Source organism: Saccopteryx leptura, chromosome 2 (genome assembly GCF_036850995.1).
Source record: "Saccopteryx leptura isolate mSacLep1 chromosome 2, mSacLep1_pri_phased_curated, whole genome shotgun sequence".
In the NCBI taxonomy this organism is placed as follows: domain Eukaryota; kingdom Metazoa; phylum Chordata; class Mammalia; order Chiroptera; family Emballonuridae; genus Saccopteryx; species Saccopteryx leptura.
In genome coordinates, this window is record NC_089504.1 from 378,681,754 (window position 1) to 378,700,736 (window position 18,983).

At 42.3% G+C, this 18,983-nt stretch overlaps 1 protein-coding gene and 1 long non-coding RNA gene across 3 annotated transcripts in view; one reads left to right on the top strand and one right to left on the bottom strand.

Annotated features, from left to right (window-relative positions):
- The window catches only part of CLMP (CXADR like membrane protein), a 105,220-nt gene that overhangs the window by 72,466 nt on the left and 13,771 nt on the right, over window positions 1-18,983 (top strand). For both annotated transcript variants that reach the window (XM_066365306.1, XM_066365307.1), the window contains exon 3: window positions 14,599-14,756. In XM_066365306.1, the coding sequence (XP_066221403.1) occupies window positions 14,599-14,756 (158 nt within the window). The remainder of the gene's footprint in view (window positions 1-14,598; window positions 14,757-18,983) is intronic.
- The window catches only part of LOC136392754 (uncharacterized), a 42,991-nt gene that overhangs the window by 11,502 nt on the left and 12,506 nt on the right, over window positions 1-18,983 (bottom strand). The gene's annotated exons all lie outside the window — the stretch shown is intronic.

Consider the following 18,983-nt stretch of genomic DNA (forward strand, 5'->3'; position numbering starts at 1 on the left):
ATGCATAAAATAATAAATTACCTTTTGGTATATTGTTTTATACTTAAAATGGACATTAGGGCAGAGAATCGGTTGTTAGATTGTTTGAATCCTGCCACTGACCAAGACATATCATAATTAAAATACAAAAGGTTAAAGACAAAGAGAGAATGTTAAAAGCAGCAAGAGAAAAGCAGTTAGTGACTTAAAAGGATGATTTCATAAGACTGTCAGTTGATTTCTCAACAGAAACTTTGCAGGCCAGAGCAATTGGCAAGAAATATTCAAACTGATGAAAACCAAGGACCTTCATCTAAGGTTACTCTACCCATGAAAGCTATTATTTAGAATGAAAAGACAGATAAAAAGCTTCCCAGACAAGAAAAAGCTGAAGGAGTTTGTCACCACCAAAATCAGTATTACATGGAATGTTAAAGGGTCTTCTTTAAGAAGATAAAAAAGTCAAGAACAGCATAGGGAATATAATCAGTATAGTCTAATAACTATGTATGGAGTCACATAGGTGCAAAAATTACTGGGATAATCACTGAGTAAGGTATGTAATATCAATCACTGGGGTGTACACCTGAAACTAATATAATAATGAATGCCAACTGTAATTGAAAACTAAAAAATAAATTAAAAAGACAATTCAATCAAACAACATGAGAAAAAAAGATAAAATTAGAGGCTCAATCTAGGAGGTTCACTATCTGACATATGCTTACAAAAAGGAAGAAGAGAAAATGGAAGGAATTATTTTTAAATAGCATAATAACATTTCTGACATTTAAATAAGTTTTCAGATTAAATGATGTAACAATAAATAAATGGGGAATAAAAGACCTACACTGAAAAGTCATCATAGTAAAATTTCACAAATCTATGGATGAAGCTAAGACCCTAAAAAAGTGGCATCAACTATGGCCAGGTAGCTGAGTTGGTTAGAGCATCAGCCTGATATGCCAAAGTTATGGATTCAATCCCTGGTCAGGGCACAAACAAGAATCAACCAATGAGTGCATTAAAATATGGAATAATAAATTGATGTTCTTCTCTCTTTTCTTCTTTTCTCTTTCTAAAATCAATAAATAAAAACAGTTTTTAAAAGTGGCATTAGACTTTGGATGATGGGAATGCAGCATAATCAAATGTCAAAATAACCTGGAGATGTTTTCTCTGAACATATGTACCCTGATTTATCAATGTCACCCCATTAAAATTAATAATAAAAAAAATGGCATTAGAGCCTGACCAGGCAGTGGCATAGTGCATAGAGCATTGGTCTGGGATGCCGAGGACCCAGGTTCAAAACCCCAAGGTCGCCAGTCTGAGCACTGGTTCATCTGGCTTGAGTGCAAGGTCTCTGGCTCAAGCGTGAGATCATAAACATGACCCTATGGTTGCTGGCTTGAGCCCAGAGATCACTGGCTTGAAGCCCAAGGTCGCTGGCTTGAGCAAGGGGTCACTGGCTTGGCTGGAGTCCCCCGGTCAAGGCACATATGAGAAAGCAATCAATGAACAATTAGGGTGCTGCAACTATGAGTTGATGTTTCTCATCTCTCTCCCTTCTTGTCTGTCCCAGAAAGGAAAGAAGGGAGGGGGGGGAGGGAGGGAGGGAAGGAAGGAAGGAAGGAAGGAAGGAAGGAAGGAAGGAAGGAAGGAAGGAAGGAAGGAAGGAAGGAAGGAAGGAAGGAAGGAAGGAGAAATGGCATTAGACTTCTAAATAGTAATTCTGGAAGCTAGAAGTCAATGGAGCAATGCATTCTGAAATTTGAGTAAAAATTATATCTAACTTAACATTCTATACACAGTTGGCGCATAAATCAGGTGTGAGACATAGAGTTGCACACGGAATGGAGGCAGTTGCCTGCAGCGGGAACCTGAGGGCCGAGTCCAGCTATTCACTGTATACCATTTTTTTCTGTTTGAATGTTTATCAAATACTTATAGTACATTACTCAAGAATGTTTTCAAAGAGTTTTAAGTATGCTAATAATGAACTGGATTTGGGAATCAGCTTAACTAACACAGCACTTGGGTGATTTGTTCTTCACTACTCCTCCTCCCACAAAGCCTGACGAACTCCGGGTCTGTAGGCCGAGAGAAAGGAAGATCAGCCAGAACCTGTTTGCTGCATGGCTGACAATGCAAAGATCATCTGGAAGACAGTCTTCTGGGAAGCCAGACTCATCTTTAGGTCATTTAAATAAGTACGTGAGTGTAGATGAGTGAGTGAGCATGCAGCAACCGTTTGAGTCATTTGGGTGTGGTTGAGTGACAGGAAAGAAGTCACATTAGGGGAAATTACTTGGCGTTTTGAATCCTCCCTTGCTGAGACCTGACGTTTTCTGCAGGAACATATATACTGTGTGTAGGAAGCCAAATTGCAATGCTGTGTCTATCCTTGCCACCTTAATGGGAGAATCTGAAGTCTGGTTGAGCGCTTTATCAGCGTACCATCATTAAGGAGCATACCGACCACGGTCCGGGTTTTTAAATGCCTTTATCTGTCTGTGGGAGAAGAGGAGGTCTGAGATGCTTCTCATGAAGCATGAGCTAAGCCTGATTGAAGTTCTGTTCCCACACATGATGTAAGAATATACTAGTTATTTTTAAGCCCTTTTTTAAAAAGTCTGTGTTAAATATATTGTATGGTCATCTGTTCAGGGACATGTTAATAAGAATATATTCTAGCACTTTACCCAAAGGATAGGTCAATAGCATCAACCTTTTGAAGAAAGACTACCATGTTCTTTAACATTGGATATAATATCCCATATGGAAATTACTGTTTTTCACATTATATCTGCTGTGATTTTTGGAGATAATTCCTCCCCCTTGTCAATATCAAGATGACACAGGTTTTGTAAAAATTTCCCATAACATATTTCAGGAAAATGTGTTACCAGAGTGATATGAAGATTCTAGTTTACATTATGTGGAGAGCATAAGAATTCTTCTGGTCAGACTGAGTTGAGACGTTGGCTCTACCAATTGTTAGCACTGAAATCTTAGCAAGTTACTTAGCCTCTCTGAGTTTTGGGTTTTGTTTTCTAAAATGAGGCAAATCCTTGCCTCATAGTGTTAAATAATCATGTGGATTTTTAGGTATAAATATATACAGACCTTGGCTGGGTAGTGCAGTTGGATAGAGTGTCCTCCCAATATACCAACGTTTCGGGTTTAATCCTTGGTCAGGGCACAAACAGGAATCAACTTATGAATGCATAAAAAAGTGGAACAAAAAAACAATGTTTTGCTCTCTTTTACTCTTTCTCTCTCTCTTCCTCTGTCTCTAAAATCAATTAAAAATAATATGTATATGCATATATACATATATGCAAATAATATATATACATATATCTTCCTTAACATACAGTAATTGGCATATAGTAAGCACTCAATAAATGCTAAATATTAAAAGCATTTTTATAACTTTCAGATAAACTAACAATAAACTACAATTTCCACTTATTCTGCATAATGACACTCAAAATATGTATGGAAAGAATTGTGAAATCTGAGCAGCGCTATACAAAATTGGAAGTGGTAGTATTCAGCATTATATCTCTATACAACAGGAAAATTCATGTCAGAATCTACTCTTAAGGGATGTTGTAATTACAAAAAAAAAAGTCTAGTGAATCGGTTAAAGCATTTTTAATTTTTTTAAAGACAATGATTATCCCTTTGAGTGGTGAGGCAGAGAAAATTAATGGATACTTTTTGTAACTTGTACTGAATTGTGTGGTGGGTAGCCTCTAAGATGTTCTCCAATGATTCCTGCCTCCTAGTGTAGCCCTCTCCTTGAGAGTGGGCTAGAATTACTTAATTGCTTATAACGAGTAGAACATGGCAACAGTGATGAGATGTTTCCTCTGAGTTTCCCTCTTGAGTGCTTTCTTGTGCTCCCTCTTGGATTACTCATCTGGAGAAAGCCAGCTGCCATATGGTGAGGCAGCCCAATGAAGACACTCATGTGGTGAGGGATGGCACCTGCCAACAACCACACAGGTAAGCTTAGAAATGGACTTCTCCCACCGCAGTTAAACCTTCAGATAAGACCACAGCCCAGCCAACAGTTTTATTGCACTTCATGAGAGACCCTCAGCCAGAGCTACTCAGCAAAGCTCTGCTCAGATTCCTGACCCACAGAAACTACAAGATCTGTTTGTTGGGGAGGGGGAAGGTAGGAGAGGATCAAAGAGGGATAAATGATGATGGAAGGAAACTTGATTTGGGGTGGTGAACACACAGTACAATATATTGGTGATGTATTATAGAACTGTACCCCTGAAACCTATATCATTTTATTAACTGATGTCCCCCTAATAAATTCAATTTTTAAAAAATTTGTAAAAATGTCAACACTGAAAAACAAGAGAAATATTTTTTATCTAAGTAAACAAAAATAAATCAATAACAATGTACACATTAAAAAAAGATAGGTTTGTTGTTTTGAGATGCTAAGTTTTGGGACAATGTATTATGCAGCAAAGCATAATAAATAGTACAATATATGCACAGAAAAATGCACAATTGTTAGCGTATGGCTTGATGAATTTTACAAAATTAACATACTCAAGTAATAAGCACCCTAATCTAGAGAGAGAACATGGCCAGTCCCTTAGGAGCCTCCCACGTATCTTCTACTCACTACCCCTTCTTCCAAGAGTAACCACTATCTGCACTTTTAACAGCTTTTCTGTATACAATCAAGAGTAAAGAAAGAAGATGATGAAGAGCTCTGAGGGAACTCATAGGAAGACTAGCATGACTCTAGATTCATAAAACTTTTGTTAAATCTATATAGTGAGTGTCAGTATGATATACTGTTAAGGGGATGGATGTTAAGCATTAAAATGGTTGGATTAGAATCATGGCTCTTCTCCTTACTGTACGACCTTGGGCAAATTAATCTCTCTGCATCTCAGTGTCTTTGCCTGTAGAATGAGGATTATAATGCTGCTTGCCTGGCACAGTTGTTGAGATGGTTAAAAATGGAAGTGCATATAATTCAAGTGGAACAATGCTCATAATAAGTGCCCCCAAATTGCTAGCTATTATCAATAAATGCTTTCATATGGGGGGGATTTAAAATGTATTGGATGATAAATTTGTACCATTTATCATTTTGTTTGTTTCATGGCTCTTTTATCTGTCCCTAGAGAGGGTGACTGAGGGCAGACAGAGATGCAGCTCAGACCGGCCATCTTTGTTATTAGCTTTGATTGGGCGGTGAACGGGGAATAAAAAATGAAAGGCTGAAAGAGGTTTTCATTTATCAGCGGATTTCAGTGGTCAGTGAACTCTTGAGTCTCCATTGCCATACATTCCTAAAAATGGACTATTGCCCTCTCAGTAGTAAGTCTGTGTCCATTTTTCATTTCTCCCCTGTTCAAATCTCACTGCAGAAGGTAATAAAAGATTTAGATGTAGAAAGCGACATGACATTTGGAATGAGAGAGGCTATAAATAGACAGGTCAATGAAACTGAGGAGTGAGGGATCTGGTTCCCAGAGTCCCAGAACCAAAGGCACCCGCTCCCGCCTCGTCTTGTGCACTGACTCAGGTGTGCTTGTTAAGGGTCCCTAGGCAGCTGTGTGTATGTTGTTGCTATGTATGTGACTGTGGGCGTATGCATGGGCCATGTACTAGCATATTACCTAGGACAGAACTCTGAGGGATAAGTGAGTGGATTATTTCTGAGTGGCAGAGTGATCCTTGTGGACCAGGTTACTCCCTTTCCCCTGAAAATAATTACTATAGATAACCAGGATGAAAATTACACCCAGATAGCCAACCTTAATTCTGTAGGACAGTGACACAGCTGACATGATGATGATGTGATATTACTGACCAGTCTGTGAGAACTTGTTAGGACAAAGGGTTCCACAGTGATGTTCCCATCAGTCAAGAGCTGAGGTCAGTTTAGCTACTGGCACCCTAAGCAGTCAAGCTGCCCTTCTCCATCTTTGGAATGCCATCACCACATTTATAGCTGCCAAAATTCCAACCTAATATTCAATATCCAGGTTAAAGACTATTTTTTCTATGAAGCCATTTCAGAGCACCATGGTGACCTTCCTTCCCTCAATTCCTATAGCTGCTCCCATTCATTGAACAAAGTCCACTCTCGGTGATTCTACTCTGGGTGCCGACTATTGTGTCCATGTTCCTGTTTGGAGCACCTAGAGCCCGAAGCATTGAGGATAAAGTGTTTATTTAAGGAAATGCTGTAGAAATCACTATCCCTGAATATCCTACCTATGACATTATCAAAAAAATGTTGATACAGACCTGTCAAGATTTTAGAACAGTTTTACTGTGATTTCAGATGATCAGTGATACTAAAAGCATGTGAATAATTTCATAAAATTCGGCAGAATAGTTTTAAATATAAAATTTCCCTGAAGGTGAACAATGACCTTGGCAGGGCTTCCCAAGCTTGAGACTCTACTATACATAACCAGAGCATTCTGAATTTTGTAATTCAGGGAGATACTGGCCTAGAACAAAGACTAAACTTTCAGATCCAAAGGACTTTCGGCAATTTTTTTTTTTTTTACAGAGACAGAGAGAGAGTCAGAGAGAGGGACAGATAGGGACAGACAGGAATGGAGAGAGATGAGAAGCAGCAATCATTAGTTTCTCGTTGCGACACCTTAGTTGTTCATTGATTGCTTTCTCATATGTGCCTTGACCATGGGGCTTCAGCAGACCAAGTAACCCCTTGCTCAAGCCAGCGACCTTGGGTCCAAGCTAGTGAGCTTTGCTCAAACTAGATGAGCCCGCGCTCAAGCTGGTGACCTCGGGGTCTCGAACCTGGGTCTTCCGCATCCCAGTCCGATACTCTATCCACTGTGCCACCGCCTGGTCAGGCACCTTCGACATTTTTATTTATTTACTTTTTGTGTGTGTGTGTGTGAGTGTGTGGCAGAGCGAGTCGGAGAGGGACAGACAGATAGGAAGGGAGAGAGATGAGAAACATCAATTCTTTGTTAAGGTTCCTTAATTGTTCATTGATTGATTTCTCATATGTGCCTTGACCCGGGGGGGGCTATAGCAGACCGAGTGACCCCTTGCTTGAGCCAGCGACCTTTGGCTCAAGCTGGTGAGCCTTGCTCAAACCTGATGAGCCCACACTCAAGCTGGCGACCTCGGGGTCTCAAACCTGGGTCCTCTGCATCCCAGTCCGACGCTCTATCCACTGCGCCACTGCCTGGTCAGGCCCTTTGGCATTCTTTTGCTGATTTCTAAGGCCCTCTATGCCATTGGGGACAGATTTTTGTTCCTTACTTCTTTGTGTTTTCTTGCAGACTCTGTTTAAACAATATTGCATAGGACTAGAGTTATTAATTTAGCTCACAATACATTCTGCAATTAAAATAAGGGTATTTTTTTAGTATTATACAAAGTAAAATCTAGAAAAAAGTTAAAACAGTGACAATGAGGTTATTAAAATTGTGTATGTTTCTATTTCCTTGATAAAATTCCTTTCAAATTCCTGATCATATTTTCTAAGATTTCCAGTTTTTTTCCCACGGTCCTTGAAAATTAAATGCAGGGTTTTAAATTTTAGCATGTAACTACAAGTGGGAACAAGCTTAAACCCAAGGTCGTTTATAATTATTTGTCAATTATAATCCTTTCTATTAATAATGTAAGAAGTATATTAAAGGTCAGGTGTGCATAATCCTCTGGAAGTAAATTCTGCCCCCTTGTGGTTTAAAACGTCCACAGCTGGGGGGAAACACTGGTTGCCGGGGCCAGTTCCTTTCTGGTTTTTTCAAAGGTCCTTTCAACAATGTTTATAAGTAATGTTTACAATGGAACAAATGTATAAATTGTGTAAAAACTGATTGAAGGTGTCAAATGCATGGACAGATAGCAGTATGCATTTGTGTCTTACGCTTTCATCCCATTCAACTACGACAGTGCCTTGACTATAGTAAGCACTCAATAACCATTTCATAGAATACTATAGATAGGGAGGACATTAAACATTGAGTTCAACATCCACATATAAGAATCCCTTTCACAGCCTTTGATATATCCCCTACTTGAATGACGCTAATAGTGAAAAACGTACTAAATGATACAGCTCAGTCTCTTATCAGAAAGTCTATCAGCATATTAAGCCCAAATGGAATAAGTCTTTCCCAACACAATCATGTCATCTCAGAACTGGAAAGAAGTGTTGGAGATCTCCCAGTCTATTATTTTATGGTTGAAGCTATTGTGCTATCTGGACCTAACTGTACGTTCTGGGACAACACCCAATAAGCCTATTACTTGTTTGGTAGCTTTTGAAACATTGGAAGGTAACTACCATGCTGCCCCTCCATCTTCCATCCTCCTTACTTTTCACCTATAATTGTGTCAACTATTCCTCATGTGACACGTTTTTTTGTTTGTTTGTTTGTTTGTTTTCTGAAGCTGGAAACGGGGAGAGACAGTCAGACAGACTCCCGCATACCCCCGACCGGGATCCACCCGGCACGCCCACCAGGGGCGAGGCTCTGACCACCAGGGGGCGATGCTCTGCCCCTCCGGGGCGTCGCTCTGCCGCGACCAGAGCCACTCTAGCGCCTGGGGCAGAGGCCAAGGAGCCATCCCCAGCGCCCGGGCCATCTTTGCTCCAATGGAGCCTTGGCAGCGGGAGGGGAAGAGAGAGACAGAGAGGAAGGAGGGGGTGGGGGTGGAGAAGCAAATGGGCGCTTCTCCTATGTGCCCTGGCCGGGAATCGAACCCGGGTCCCCCGCACGCCAGGCCGACTCTCTACCGCTGAGCCAACTGGCCAGGGCAATGTGTGACATGTTTTTGATCCCATTCTCTCCTGGTCAAAACCTCTGGATGTCAACATCTGTGTCAATGTCCCTCTCTGTGTACAGCATCTGGAACAGAGCACATATGCTGTACACATGCCTGCCTGCTTTTCTCATCTAGGGCATAGTGACCTTGTTACTCCCCATTTTGGGACATCTAACTTCTTCTAATGCAGCTTAGACTCCATCAGCTTCTTCAGTAGCCATATTACAGTGCTAGTCCTGTGCTTAGCTATAGCTGTAGCTTTGAACACTTGCCTCTGTAAATGGCATCTTGTTTTGGGGTCAAGATTCTAGTTAGCAAGCCCTTAAGTGTTTCCAATCAGATCAGGTGTGCTGCCTAGCTCTGTGCTGTTCACATTTGAATCAATATGATCTCTGTGTTGCCAACCAGCCAATTTCAAAGGCAATGACCTTTGGCGCGGGAAAGAGAATAGAATGAAAATTGGAGGTGAGCTCATGTCCCCACTGTGCTATCCTTCAGACATGTGGCCTCAGCTGGGTGGTCTTCAGTTTTCTCTTCTTTAAAGCAGAGGTGATAACATTAGCTTACTGTGAGCTCATGGGGCTCACAATGAGATTATGCATTTGAATAAGCTGAGCTAAATAAATGTAAAGTACCAGTATTACTAATCATTAGCTTTCACATGGTTTGAGGGAGGAGGAGAAACTGTTCTTAATGGGTGAAGAGCTCAATACAAATTTTTAATAAGACTAAATATATACAAAGTACCTACTGAGACAGTTTTTCACTGAGGGGAAGGAAAGAGAATTGATCATTTTACATTAGCCTGTGTCTAATCTAAAACCTTCAACTCTTTGCCCTGGCTGGGTAGTTCAGTTGGTTGGAGCATTGTTCCAATACGCCAAGGTTGTGGGTTCAATCCCCAGTCAGGGCACATATAAGAATCAACCAGTAATTGCATAAATACCGAGTCGAAGAGCAAATTGATTTCTCTTTCTCTCTCTCTTTCTATCCCTTTCTCTCCCTCTAAAATCAACTTTAAAAAATTAAAAATAAATTAAAATGTCAGCTCTCTTCTGTCAGGACATTTCCCCTTTCCTTCTCCAAGGAATAGGGAAGAGGCTCCATATCTGCTCTCTCCACCAGACACACACACCTGGACCAAATCTAAGGCTGCCACCTTGGTCCTTGCACCCACACCACTAATTTTAGGGGCTCCAGGAACAAATACGGGGGGGGGAGATAACAAGGCACCACATTGATTCCCAGATGTCTGAAATTCCGCTGATATCTATTTGCAAGTTTTCTCTAAATATCGACTATGTGTTTGTATTTGAGAAGACATTCAAATGCATCCGTGCTTTAGCAGCTCTTAGTGAATGTAGTTTTTCTTTTCTGAAGACATGAGAGATTCTGGGGTTGGGTCAGGAAGACAAAAGATGTAGAGGAGGAACTTCCCTGGTTCCCAGTGAGGGAGGCTGACAGAAGGCTGACGCTGCTCATCTGCCCCAGCTGCCCCCTTCACCAGGAATGCGTTTTCCTTCCCACACATCTGTGCAGGAAGTCTGTCTCTCTATCAGCACTAGCTCAGTCTCACACCAGAAGTCTCCGTATAGCTCTTGTCAGAAATGATCTTTTACCTGGCTAGTGGTGGCGCAGTGGATAGAATGTTGACCTGGATGCTGAGGTCCCAGGTTCGAAACCCTGATATCACCTGCTTGACAGGCTTGAGTGCAGGATTATTGACATGATCCCAAGGTCTCTGGCTTGAGCCCAAAGGTCTCTGGCTTGAGCAAGGGGTCACTGGCTTGGCTTGAGCCCCTCAGTCAAAAATGTGAGAAGCAATCAATGAACAAGTAAAGTGACGCAACTACAAGTTAATGCTTCTCATCTTTCTTCCTTCCTGTCTCTCTCCCTCTCACTAAAAAGAAAGAAAGAAATGATCTTTTATACAATATTATTTTTAAAAACTTTTTATTGAATTTATTGGGGTGATATTAGTTGATAAAACTATACCGGCTCCAGGTGCATAGTTCTACAATATTAGTTATTTTTTTAGGTGTGATAATGAGACTGAGGTTGGGAGAAGAGTAATCTTGTTTTTAGGAGGCACTTGATGAAACATTTAGAGGTAAAGTGTCATGCTATCCACAATTTATATTCAATTGGTGCAGCAGAGATGTATATATGCAGAAAGAGATAAGGCAAATATGGCCAAATGTGAACAGTTATCAAGCAAAATGACTTAAACTCCTCACGATTCTGCTCTACCTCCTCAGCATATTTTTCTGTTTTTTCTTGTCTTACAAAGTACAGTGTGTATTGTTATTATTAATAGTAATGACCATTCTTTGAGTATGTACTGTATACCTTGTGCCAGTGCCAGACATTTACATATATCCTTACAACAGTTTTTCACAGTGGTTGGTTTTTTTAATTATTAATTTTTAGAGAGAGGAGAGAGAGAGAGAGAGAGAGAGAGAGAAAAGGAGAAGGGAGGAGCAGGAAGCATCAACTCACAGTAGTTGCTTCCTTTATGTGCCTTGACCGGGCAAGCCCAGGGTTTCGAACCTGCATCCTCAGCATTCTAGGTCAACGCTTTATCCACTGTGCCACCATAGGTCAGGCCGCAGTGGATGTTTTTATACTCATTTTACAGAGAAGAAAAAGACTTAGCATGGTCAGGGAACTCATTGGTCTTTAAGCCATTACTTAAAGTCACATCTATCTAACTACAAAGCTTATACTCTCTGCCTGACCTGTGGTGGCGTAGTGGATAAAGCATCGACCTGGAAATGCTGAGGTCGCCAGTTCGAAACCCTGGGCTTGCCTGGTCAAGGCACATATGGGAGTTGATGCTTCCAGCTCCTCTCCCCCTTCTCTCTCTCTGTCTCTCCTCTCTCTCTGTCTCTCTCTCTCTCTCTCTCTCTCTCTGTCTCTCCCTCTCCTCTCTAAAAAATGAATAAATAAAAAATTAAAAAAAAAGCTTATACTCTTTCTGTTGCATCATACTGTATCTTGAATTGCATATTGTTCCAGAAAGTCTGGAAGATACATGCTACACCCACAAACATACGCACGCACGTGCATGTGCACACTTGGCTTCCATGTGCATTATGCGCGTGTACACAGAGATGTGTACACTGTCATCTTCCAGCACCTCTCCCCACTGTCAAATGCTGCAGGACACCCTGACATCCAGTGGAGATGATTCCCTTCCTTGCGTTTCTGCCACTAACTACCTTGTGCCTTGACATTTCAATTCTCCAGGTGGATGGTTCCTCATAAATTAAATCTTGATGATCTCTAAGACCTTTCCTAACTATGATGAGTACTTGAATGGCCAGGGAACCCAAGGCTGATCACTGAGGGTTTAGATTGACTCCTCCCACTCACCCACCAGGCAGCAGACCCATGCTCAGAAGCCCCACAAGCATTGCCAAGCCTTGTTGCATGCAGAGCCCAGGCCCCTGTGCACTACAGAACAGGGGTGTGGGTTTAAAAAGCACAGAAAGACCTGAGAAATCTACAGGGGTCCCAGTGGCCTCCTTGGGTCTGGAAAGCTGAGGTTCAGGGAACACTAGATGTGCAGAAATTGATCCCGAGGCTCCCGGTCTTGGTAAAGTCATTTGTATTTAGGGCAGCCCTTCCCTGCCCTGCTTTATTTAACTCTGGGTATGGTATAAATAGAACTTGCTGCTCTGGCAAAGCACACCACCCACCACGATGTTCCTTTCCTTTGGGGACATCAACGAAACCTGAGCCTTTGTTTCCCTCTAGTGGCTCAAATTGGCAACTTTCATAGCTGATTTTTGCATTTATTTATTCAATGTATAGGAAGTGCCTTCTGTGTGCACCAAATTGGTGCTAGGTTCCTTAGCTTTGCCGGGGGTGTGGAACGCTGGTTTCATTTGAGCTTTGTGTCTGATGGAAAGGGATGAGGGACAGAAACCAGAACTCCTCCTTACAAGCTGAGCTTAGTACAGTGCAAACCGGCTAATTTCCCTGCTGCTATATAGCTGCTTTATGGAGACTGAGGGAGGTTGGGTTTGATATAGGGTATTCCTCCCCCTAAATGAGTTGTGGGGTGCTGGGCTGATTCCTTTATCCCCGGGCCTCCATTTGCTCATTGGTAAAAATGAGTGCATGGCTTAGATCAAATCAACCTAACAAATATTTATGAAGCACTTGCCGTGTGTGAGGCCAGGGGCTGGGTGCTGTGGGAGTGCAGTGATGAATGGTAGTTAATCTTGAGGAGTTTACTGGCTAGTGGGAGAACCAGACATCCAGGAAGTCATATAAACCATGAGTCACATGTGCATAGCATGGCTCTCAGAAAGTGAACTTTGCAGTGAGACAGATCTGGGTGGAGATTCTGCTCGGTCACTTCCTGGCTCTGTGATGTTGGGCAGGTTGCTAACTCCCTCTTTACATTTCCTCAATAAATTTGGACAGTAATCCTTTCTCCATCTATCTGAGCGCTGATTCTAGAGCCAAACCATATGCAGCGCTCTCTAAATGGTGGCCACTCCATTGCAATGTCAAGTTCTGAACAGAAATAACAAAAACCTTGTGGAGAATGTCAGTAAGATCCTAAAAGGGACTTTCCCTGTTGCTTCTGAAGTCTCCTTCTTATGCTCAGCATAGTTCTATGGGCCCTTTTCTGTGCCGTGAAGCTTGGGGATCCACCTGCTGCTGCTCTTAGGGTGGGTACCTCTGAGGGCACTAACCCAGTCAGCCCTCTGTATAAAGAACCATGATCTATCTCTCCTGCTTCTTTCTTCCTTATTTCATCTTCCTGCAGATAAGAATACAGCCCCGTCTCGCAGACAAGAATACAGCCCCTTTTCTTTCCCCACAGATTTGCAACTTCCATTTTGGGAAATGAATAGGGAATAAGAGAGGTAGCTTATATGCATCTGTGAGTCATGATCCTTGATCTTTAGTACTTAAAATCCTTCTGAGCCCTGGCCGGGAAGCTCAGTTGGTGAGAGCACCATACAAATATGCTAAGGTGTGGGCTCAATCCCCAGTTAGGGCACATATAAGAATCAACCAATGGCCCTGGCCGGTTGGCTCAGTGGTAGAGCGTTGGCCTGGCATGTAGGAGTTCTGGGTTCGATTCCCAGCCAGGGCACACAGGAGAAGCGGCCATCTGCTTCTCCACCCCTCCCCCTCTCCTTCCTCTCTGTCTCTCTCTTCCCCTCCCGCAGCCAAGGCTCCATTGGAGCAAAGTTGGCGCGGGCGCTGGGGATGGCTCCTTGGCCTCTGCCTCAGGCGCTAGAATGGCCCTGGTTGCAACAGAGCAACGCCCCAGATGGGCAGAGCATCGCCCCCTGGTGGGCATGCCAGATGGATCCCTGTTGGGCGCATGCAAGAGTGTCTGACTGCCTCCCCATTTCCAACTTCGGGGGAAAAAAAAAGAATCAACCAATGAATGCATGAATAACTGGAACAACAAATAGATGTTTTTCTCTCTTGCTTACTCTCTAAAATCAATTTATCAATTCTAACAAAACCATAATGTTGTTCACCTGAGTGATTTCATTATTCATAAAAACCCTATAAGGTAGGAAAGACAGGTGTTAGTAGAAGTGTAATTTGGGGATTAAGGGAACACGGTTGAGGAAGTAATGATGAATTCAGTTAATGGAGTAGCCAGCGTGATCCTGGGACTTCTCGCCCATCTGGTCCAGGATTCTTCCAACACCTTGACCTGCCCCTTGCCCACAGGAACATCCAATAATGATTAGTTGTAATATTTGCTTTCCACTCATTGCCATCCAGTTTCTGCCTTACTCATGAAAGGTTTTCCTCTTTCAGTTTCCTACTATGTTGGAACCTTGGGGACTTACACTGAGATCAAGAGAGTGGCAGAGGAAAAGGTCACTTTGCCCTGTCATCATCAGTTGGGGCTTCCAGAAAAAGACACCCTGGATATCGAATGGCTGCTCACTGATACTGAAGGGAACCAGAAAGTGGTGAGTATAGACCTGCTGGAGCACTTCCACCACTCTTCCTCAGCCTGCTCGCTTTGCCTTCCTTAGTCCTCCAGTCTTCTCACTGGGTCAGAAAAAGCTAGAGTGGTGTTTTGTTTTGTTTTTTCCCCCTTCTTTCCCAAGTGAGAGAAGGAGAGAGAGAGAGAGAGAGAGAGAGACTATTACATGCACCACAACCAGGATCTACCAGGCAACCTTGTCTGGGGCGGATGCTCTGCCCATCTGGGGCCATGCTCGCAACCCAGCTATTTTCAGCACCTGAGGCAGGGAGGTTCCATGGAGCCATCCTCAGTGCTGGGAGCTAACACAATCCAACCAACCAAGCCATGGCTGCGGGAAGGGAAGTAAGAGAGAGAGAGAGAGAGAAAAGGGGAGGGGGATGGATAAAGAAGCAGATGGTCACTTTTCCTATATGCCCTGACAGGGAATCAAACCCAGGACATCCACATGCTGGATCGGCCACTGAGCTAACCAGTCAGGGCCTAGAATTTCTTTTTTCATCTGGCTAATAGATCAAGGACTGTAGATACAAATCTATAAACAAGAAAGGGTATGTGGATTGTGAGAAGAAGAGCTTCTATGTTCTTTGGGGGAAGTGAGAACTATTGGAAAGTCATCTGTCATTTGCCCAGAGAGGGGATCTGCACTATTGACACCTTTCCTAGAAAGGGGACCACAGTACAGTAGCTGGGTCTCTAGGCAAGGGGGCCAGAACTACACCCACAGTAGGAAGCCTGCTCCTCCTCCTCTGAAACCGTTACCAACTGCCTGTGCTTCAGCTTTGCACAAAGTCATTATTCCAAGCTCTAAGACTGCTTAATATGGTAAACGTGTGGTACAGAGGGAGAAGTACAGGACGTAAATGAAAATGTTTATTACATTTAACGGGCCAGCAAAAGAATCGATGCTGATTGTGTAGCTGGAAAATAAAGGAGCAGGTACTGGGTCTTCAGGGTCCAGGTTGCATAGGGCCACTGGGAGGGTCATTGGTTTTTACAAACATTTGGCAGTGTGAACAGAACTTCCATGACTCTGGATCTCCCGGGCTGGCCCTTATTAGAGAATGCGAGCTGCATAACCTACCGTTACCCTCTGCCTTGGCTGCATTCAGCCACTGTATCTATCCTCAGCCTAGGTTTTCTAACAAAACCATTCTCACTCCCTTTACCCACTGACTTATGGTCCTAAATTTTTTGTTGCAAGTTTTGTGATTAAAAAAAAAAAATCTGTAACCTAAGAAAGCTCACCTTAGACTTTCTTTTACAGTACTTCACTTCTTTCCTTATAAACAATGAAAAGTTTCCCTTTCTACTGCGTATACTCCTGATTTCATAAGATGGTTTTATTGGACAGAAACCAAGGTTTTCACTAAAAATACATTACAGTACAGGATCCCTGTTGGAGTTTAACCTGCTTAAAAAGCTGCCTACTTCACCTTGTTATTTTGATACTGCTTGTCGTTTTGTTCTCATAACACATTATCCTGAGACTCTATTCTCTGTAGAGCAGGGTCACCTTAACCTGAGCATGTTTATTTCAACAACTTCTTAGTCAGTCTCAGGTCTGAATGAAGTAAATAAGAGCACAATGTCCTTCAATAAAAACTAAGAGAATCAATCCTCTCTTCTATCATCCATCTAAATGTTTTCTTTTAAAGGAAAGAAGAATTGCTTGGTTATGTAGCCAGGTGAATGAACATAAGGGTTAGAAAGTTATTATCAATTAAAGAAGGCTACTGATGCCTGTCCCGTGGTGGCGCAGTGGATAAAGCGTCGACCTGGAATGCCGAGGTCACCTGTTCGAAACCCTGGGCTTGCCCGGTCAAGGCACATATGAGAAGCAACTATGAGTTCATGCTTACCGCTCCTCCCCCTTGCCTTTCTCTCTCTCTTTCCTCTCTCTAAAATCAATAAATAAAATCTTTAAAAAAAAAAAGGACACTGATACTGCTTCTGCTCTCACTCTGATAAACAGTCACCGCTCCCTCCTTAGCTTCAGTCATTCAGATTATACAAATTTATTCTGCACTTACTGGTATTCCATGCTAGTGAGGAAGACATTGGAGTCTCTAGCTTCTTGGAGTATACAGTGAAATGACATTCAAAAATTTGTTTATATAAAAATATGTATATTTTTAAGTAGAGTGCAATAAGTATTAGCTACACACCAGGCACAAGTCTGTTTAGCACATATTATGTAATTTAACTTAATCCTCACAAGATTGTTAGTCCCATTTTGAAAATAAGGAACTGAAGTTTGTGCACACAGACACACAAGGGAAGAAAATTGCTTAAGGCCACCCATTTTGCATTTTGACATTAGGCGCTCTTAAGTCAGTACCTGGGCTGTTAACAACTAGCTATATTACCTTCCTAAATAATTTGAAATTATAATATGTGCTGTGTAAGAAATAAGGAGATTGCGAGGAGAAAATTCTTCCAGACAGAGCTAACTATGCAAAGACCCTGATGATGGAAAAAGTTTGGTGCTATTGGAAGTTCTCAAACATTAAAAATCAATTTGGTATAAATCAAGATTGCCTCAGTAAAACAAAAATCTATTTTAAAAAATTGATGTAGTTAAACTTAATAAATATGGATTCCCACTATACAGGCACTCTATCTGAAGGAACTAGTTGAAGAGGTAAATATCATGATAGAGATAAAAAGAGTGTTCTAGATAGATATAAAGGAGGAGCCATTGGCCAAGAGTAGTTGGAGGAGGGGAGAGGTCAAGATGCACTTCATGGCCGTGGCCTGGTTGGCTCAGTGGATAAAGTGTTGTCCCTGCGCTCTGAGGTCACCAGTTTCATCCCTGGTTGGGTCATTTACGAGAAGCAATAAATGAGTGCACAACTAACTAGCTTCTAGTTATTTCCTGTTGCTGACATGTTTCATCCTCTCCTCATTGTCCCATGGGTTTGGCATTTCTATGGCTACTTCTTCTAACTCCGTTCGCCCCCTCACCCCCACCCCCAAGAAACTTACCTATCCTATGGAGTGCAAAAGGACATGGGGCCAAGAATGCCCTGCAAACATTTTAAACAAGTGACACATTGATAGAAGGGCTGTGATCCTCAGTCTTCCTGGTCTAAGTGTAAAGCAGAAGCCTTTCAGTTGAATGCTAGGGACCCTATAGAAATAGTTGGAAAATACTATGTTACCTGCATTGTTCTGAGTCAGAGTTCTTAGGTTTTATCTCGGGGGTGGGGGTGGGGGCTAAGAAATGACCCAGATGTGATGTTGGCCACAGCCTGTGGCAGGAGGTTGATTGCATGTCAAGGGACAAAAAGAGAATAGAAACCTTCCCCGGCCCTGCAAATTCACTGGGCAATGCAGTCATTAATAAATGGATGCAGGAGGGCCTCAGTTTCAGAGTAGGGGGTGTACACCATCCTTGGCAAGGCACTCTCCAAATATTTATTCAACAAAAGGAGCGGCTTTTAATCTAAGCCATTTATTGGAGAGACTCGCTTCCTGAATCTCCTTAATCTTATCTTTCACTTTTCACTGCAACTTGTGCCTTTTTTTTTTTTCTTGAATGCAAGGAGTTAATATTTCTGAGTATTTAGAACAGTGCCTAGCTCAAAATAAATACCATATCAGTGTTGGCCAAGTAAGAACAAAAAACTCTGGCCTGACCAGGCGGTGGCGCAGTGGATAGAGCGTCGAACTGGGACGCGGAGGACCCAGGTTTGAGGCCCCAAGGTTGCCAGCTTGAGCACGGGCTCATCGGGTTTGAGCAAGGCTCACCAGCTTGAGCCCAAGGTCGCTGGCTTGAGCAAGGGGTCACTTGGTCGCTATAGCGCCCCCCCTCAAGGCACATATGAGAAATCAATCAATGAACAACTAAGGAACTGCAACAAAGAATTGATATTTCTCATCTCTCTCCCTTCCTGTCCGTCTGTCCCTCTCTCTGACTCTATCTCTGCCACAAAAAAATAAAAAAATAATAAAAAGAACAAAATACCGTGACTGAATTGCATTATGTTGATATATTTCTGAGCCCATGCCTGATTGACACTCCTGAACCCAGAACCAAGCACCATGCTTTGTCACTAAATGGTCACTGGTCGAAGGAACAATGCCCTTTCACAGATTTCATCGCTTAAAATTCTGTCATCCTGTGAATTCAAGAGCATAAGAAGTATCATACTAATTTTCTTTTACTATTTGAGTAGAAGTAGGCTTTTATTCATGTCCCCAAAAA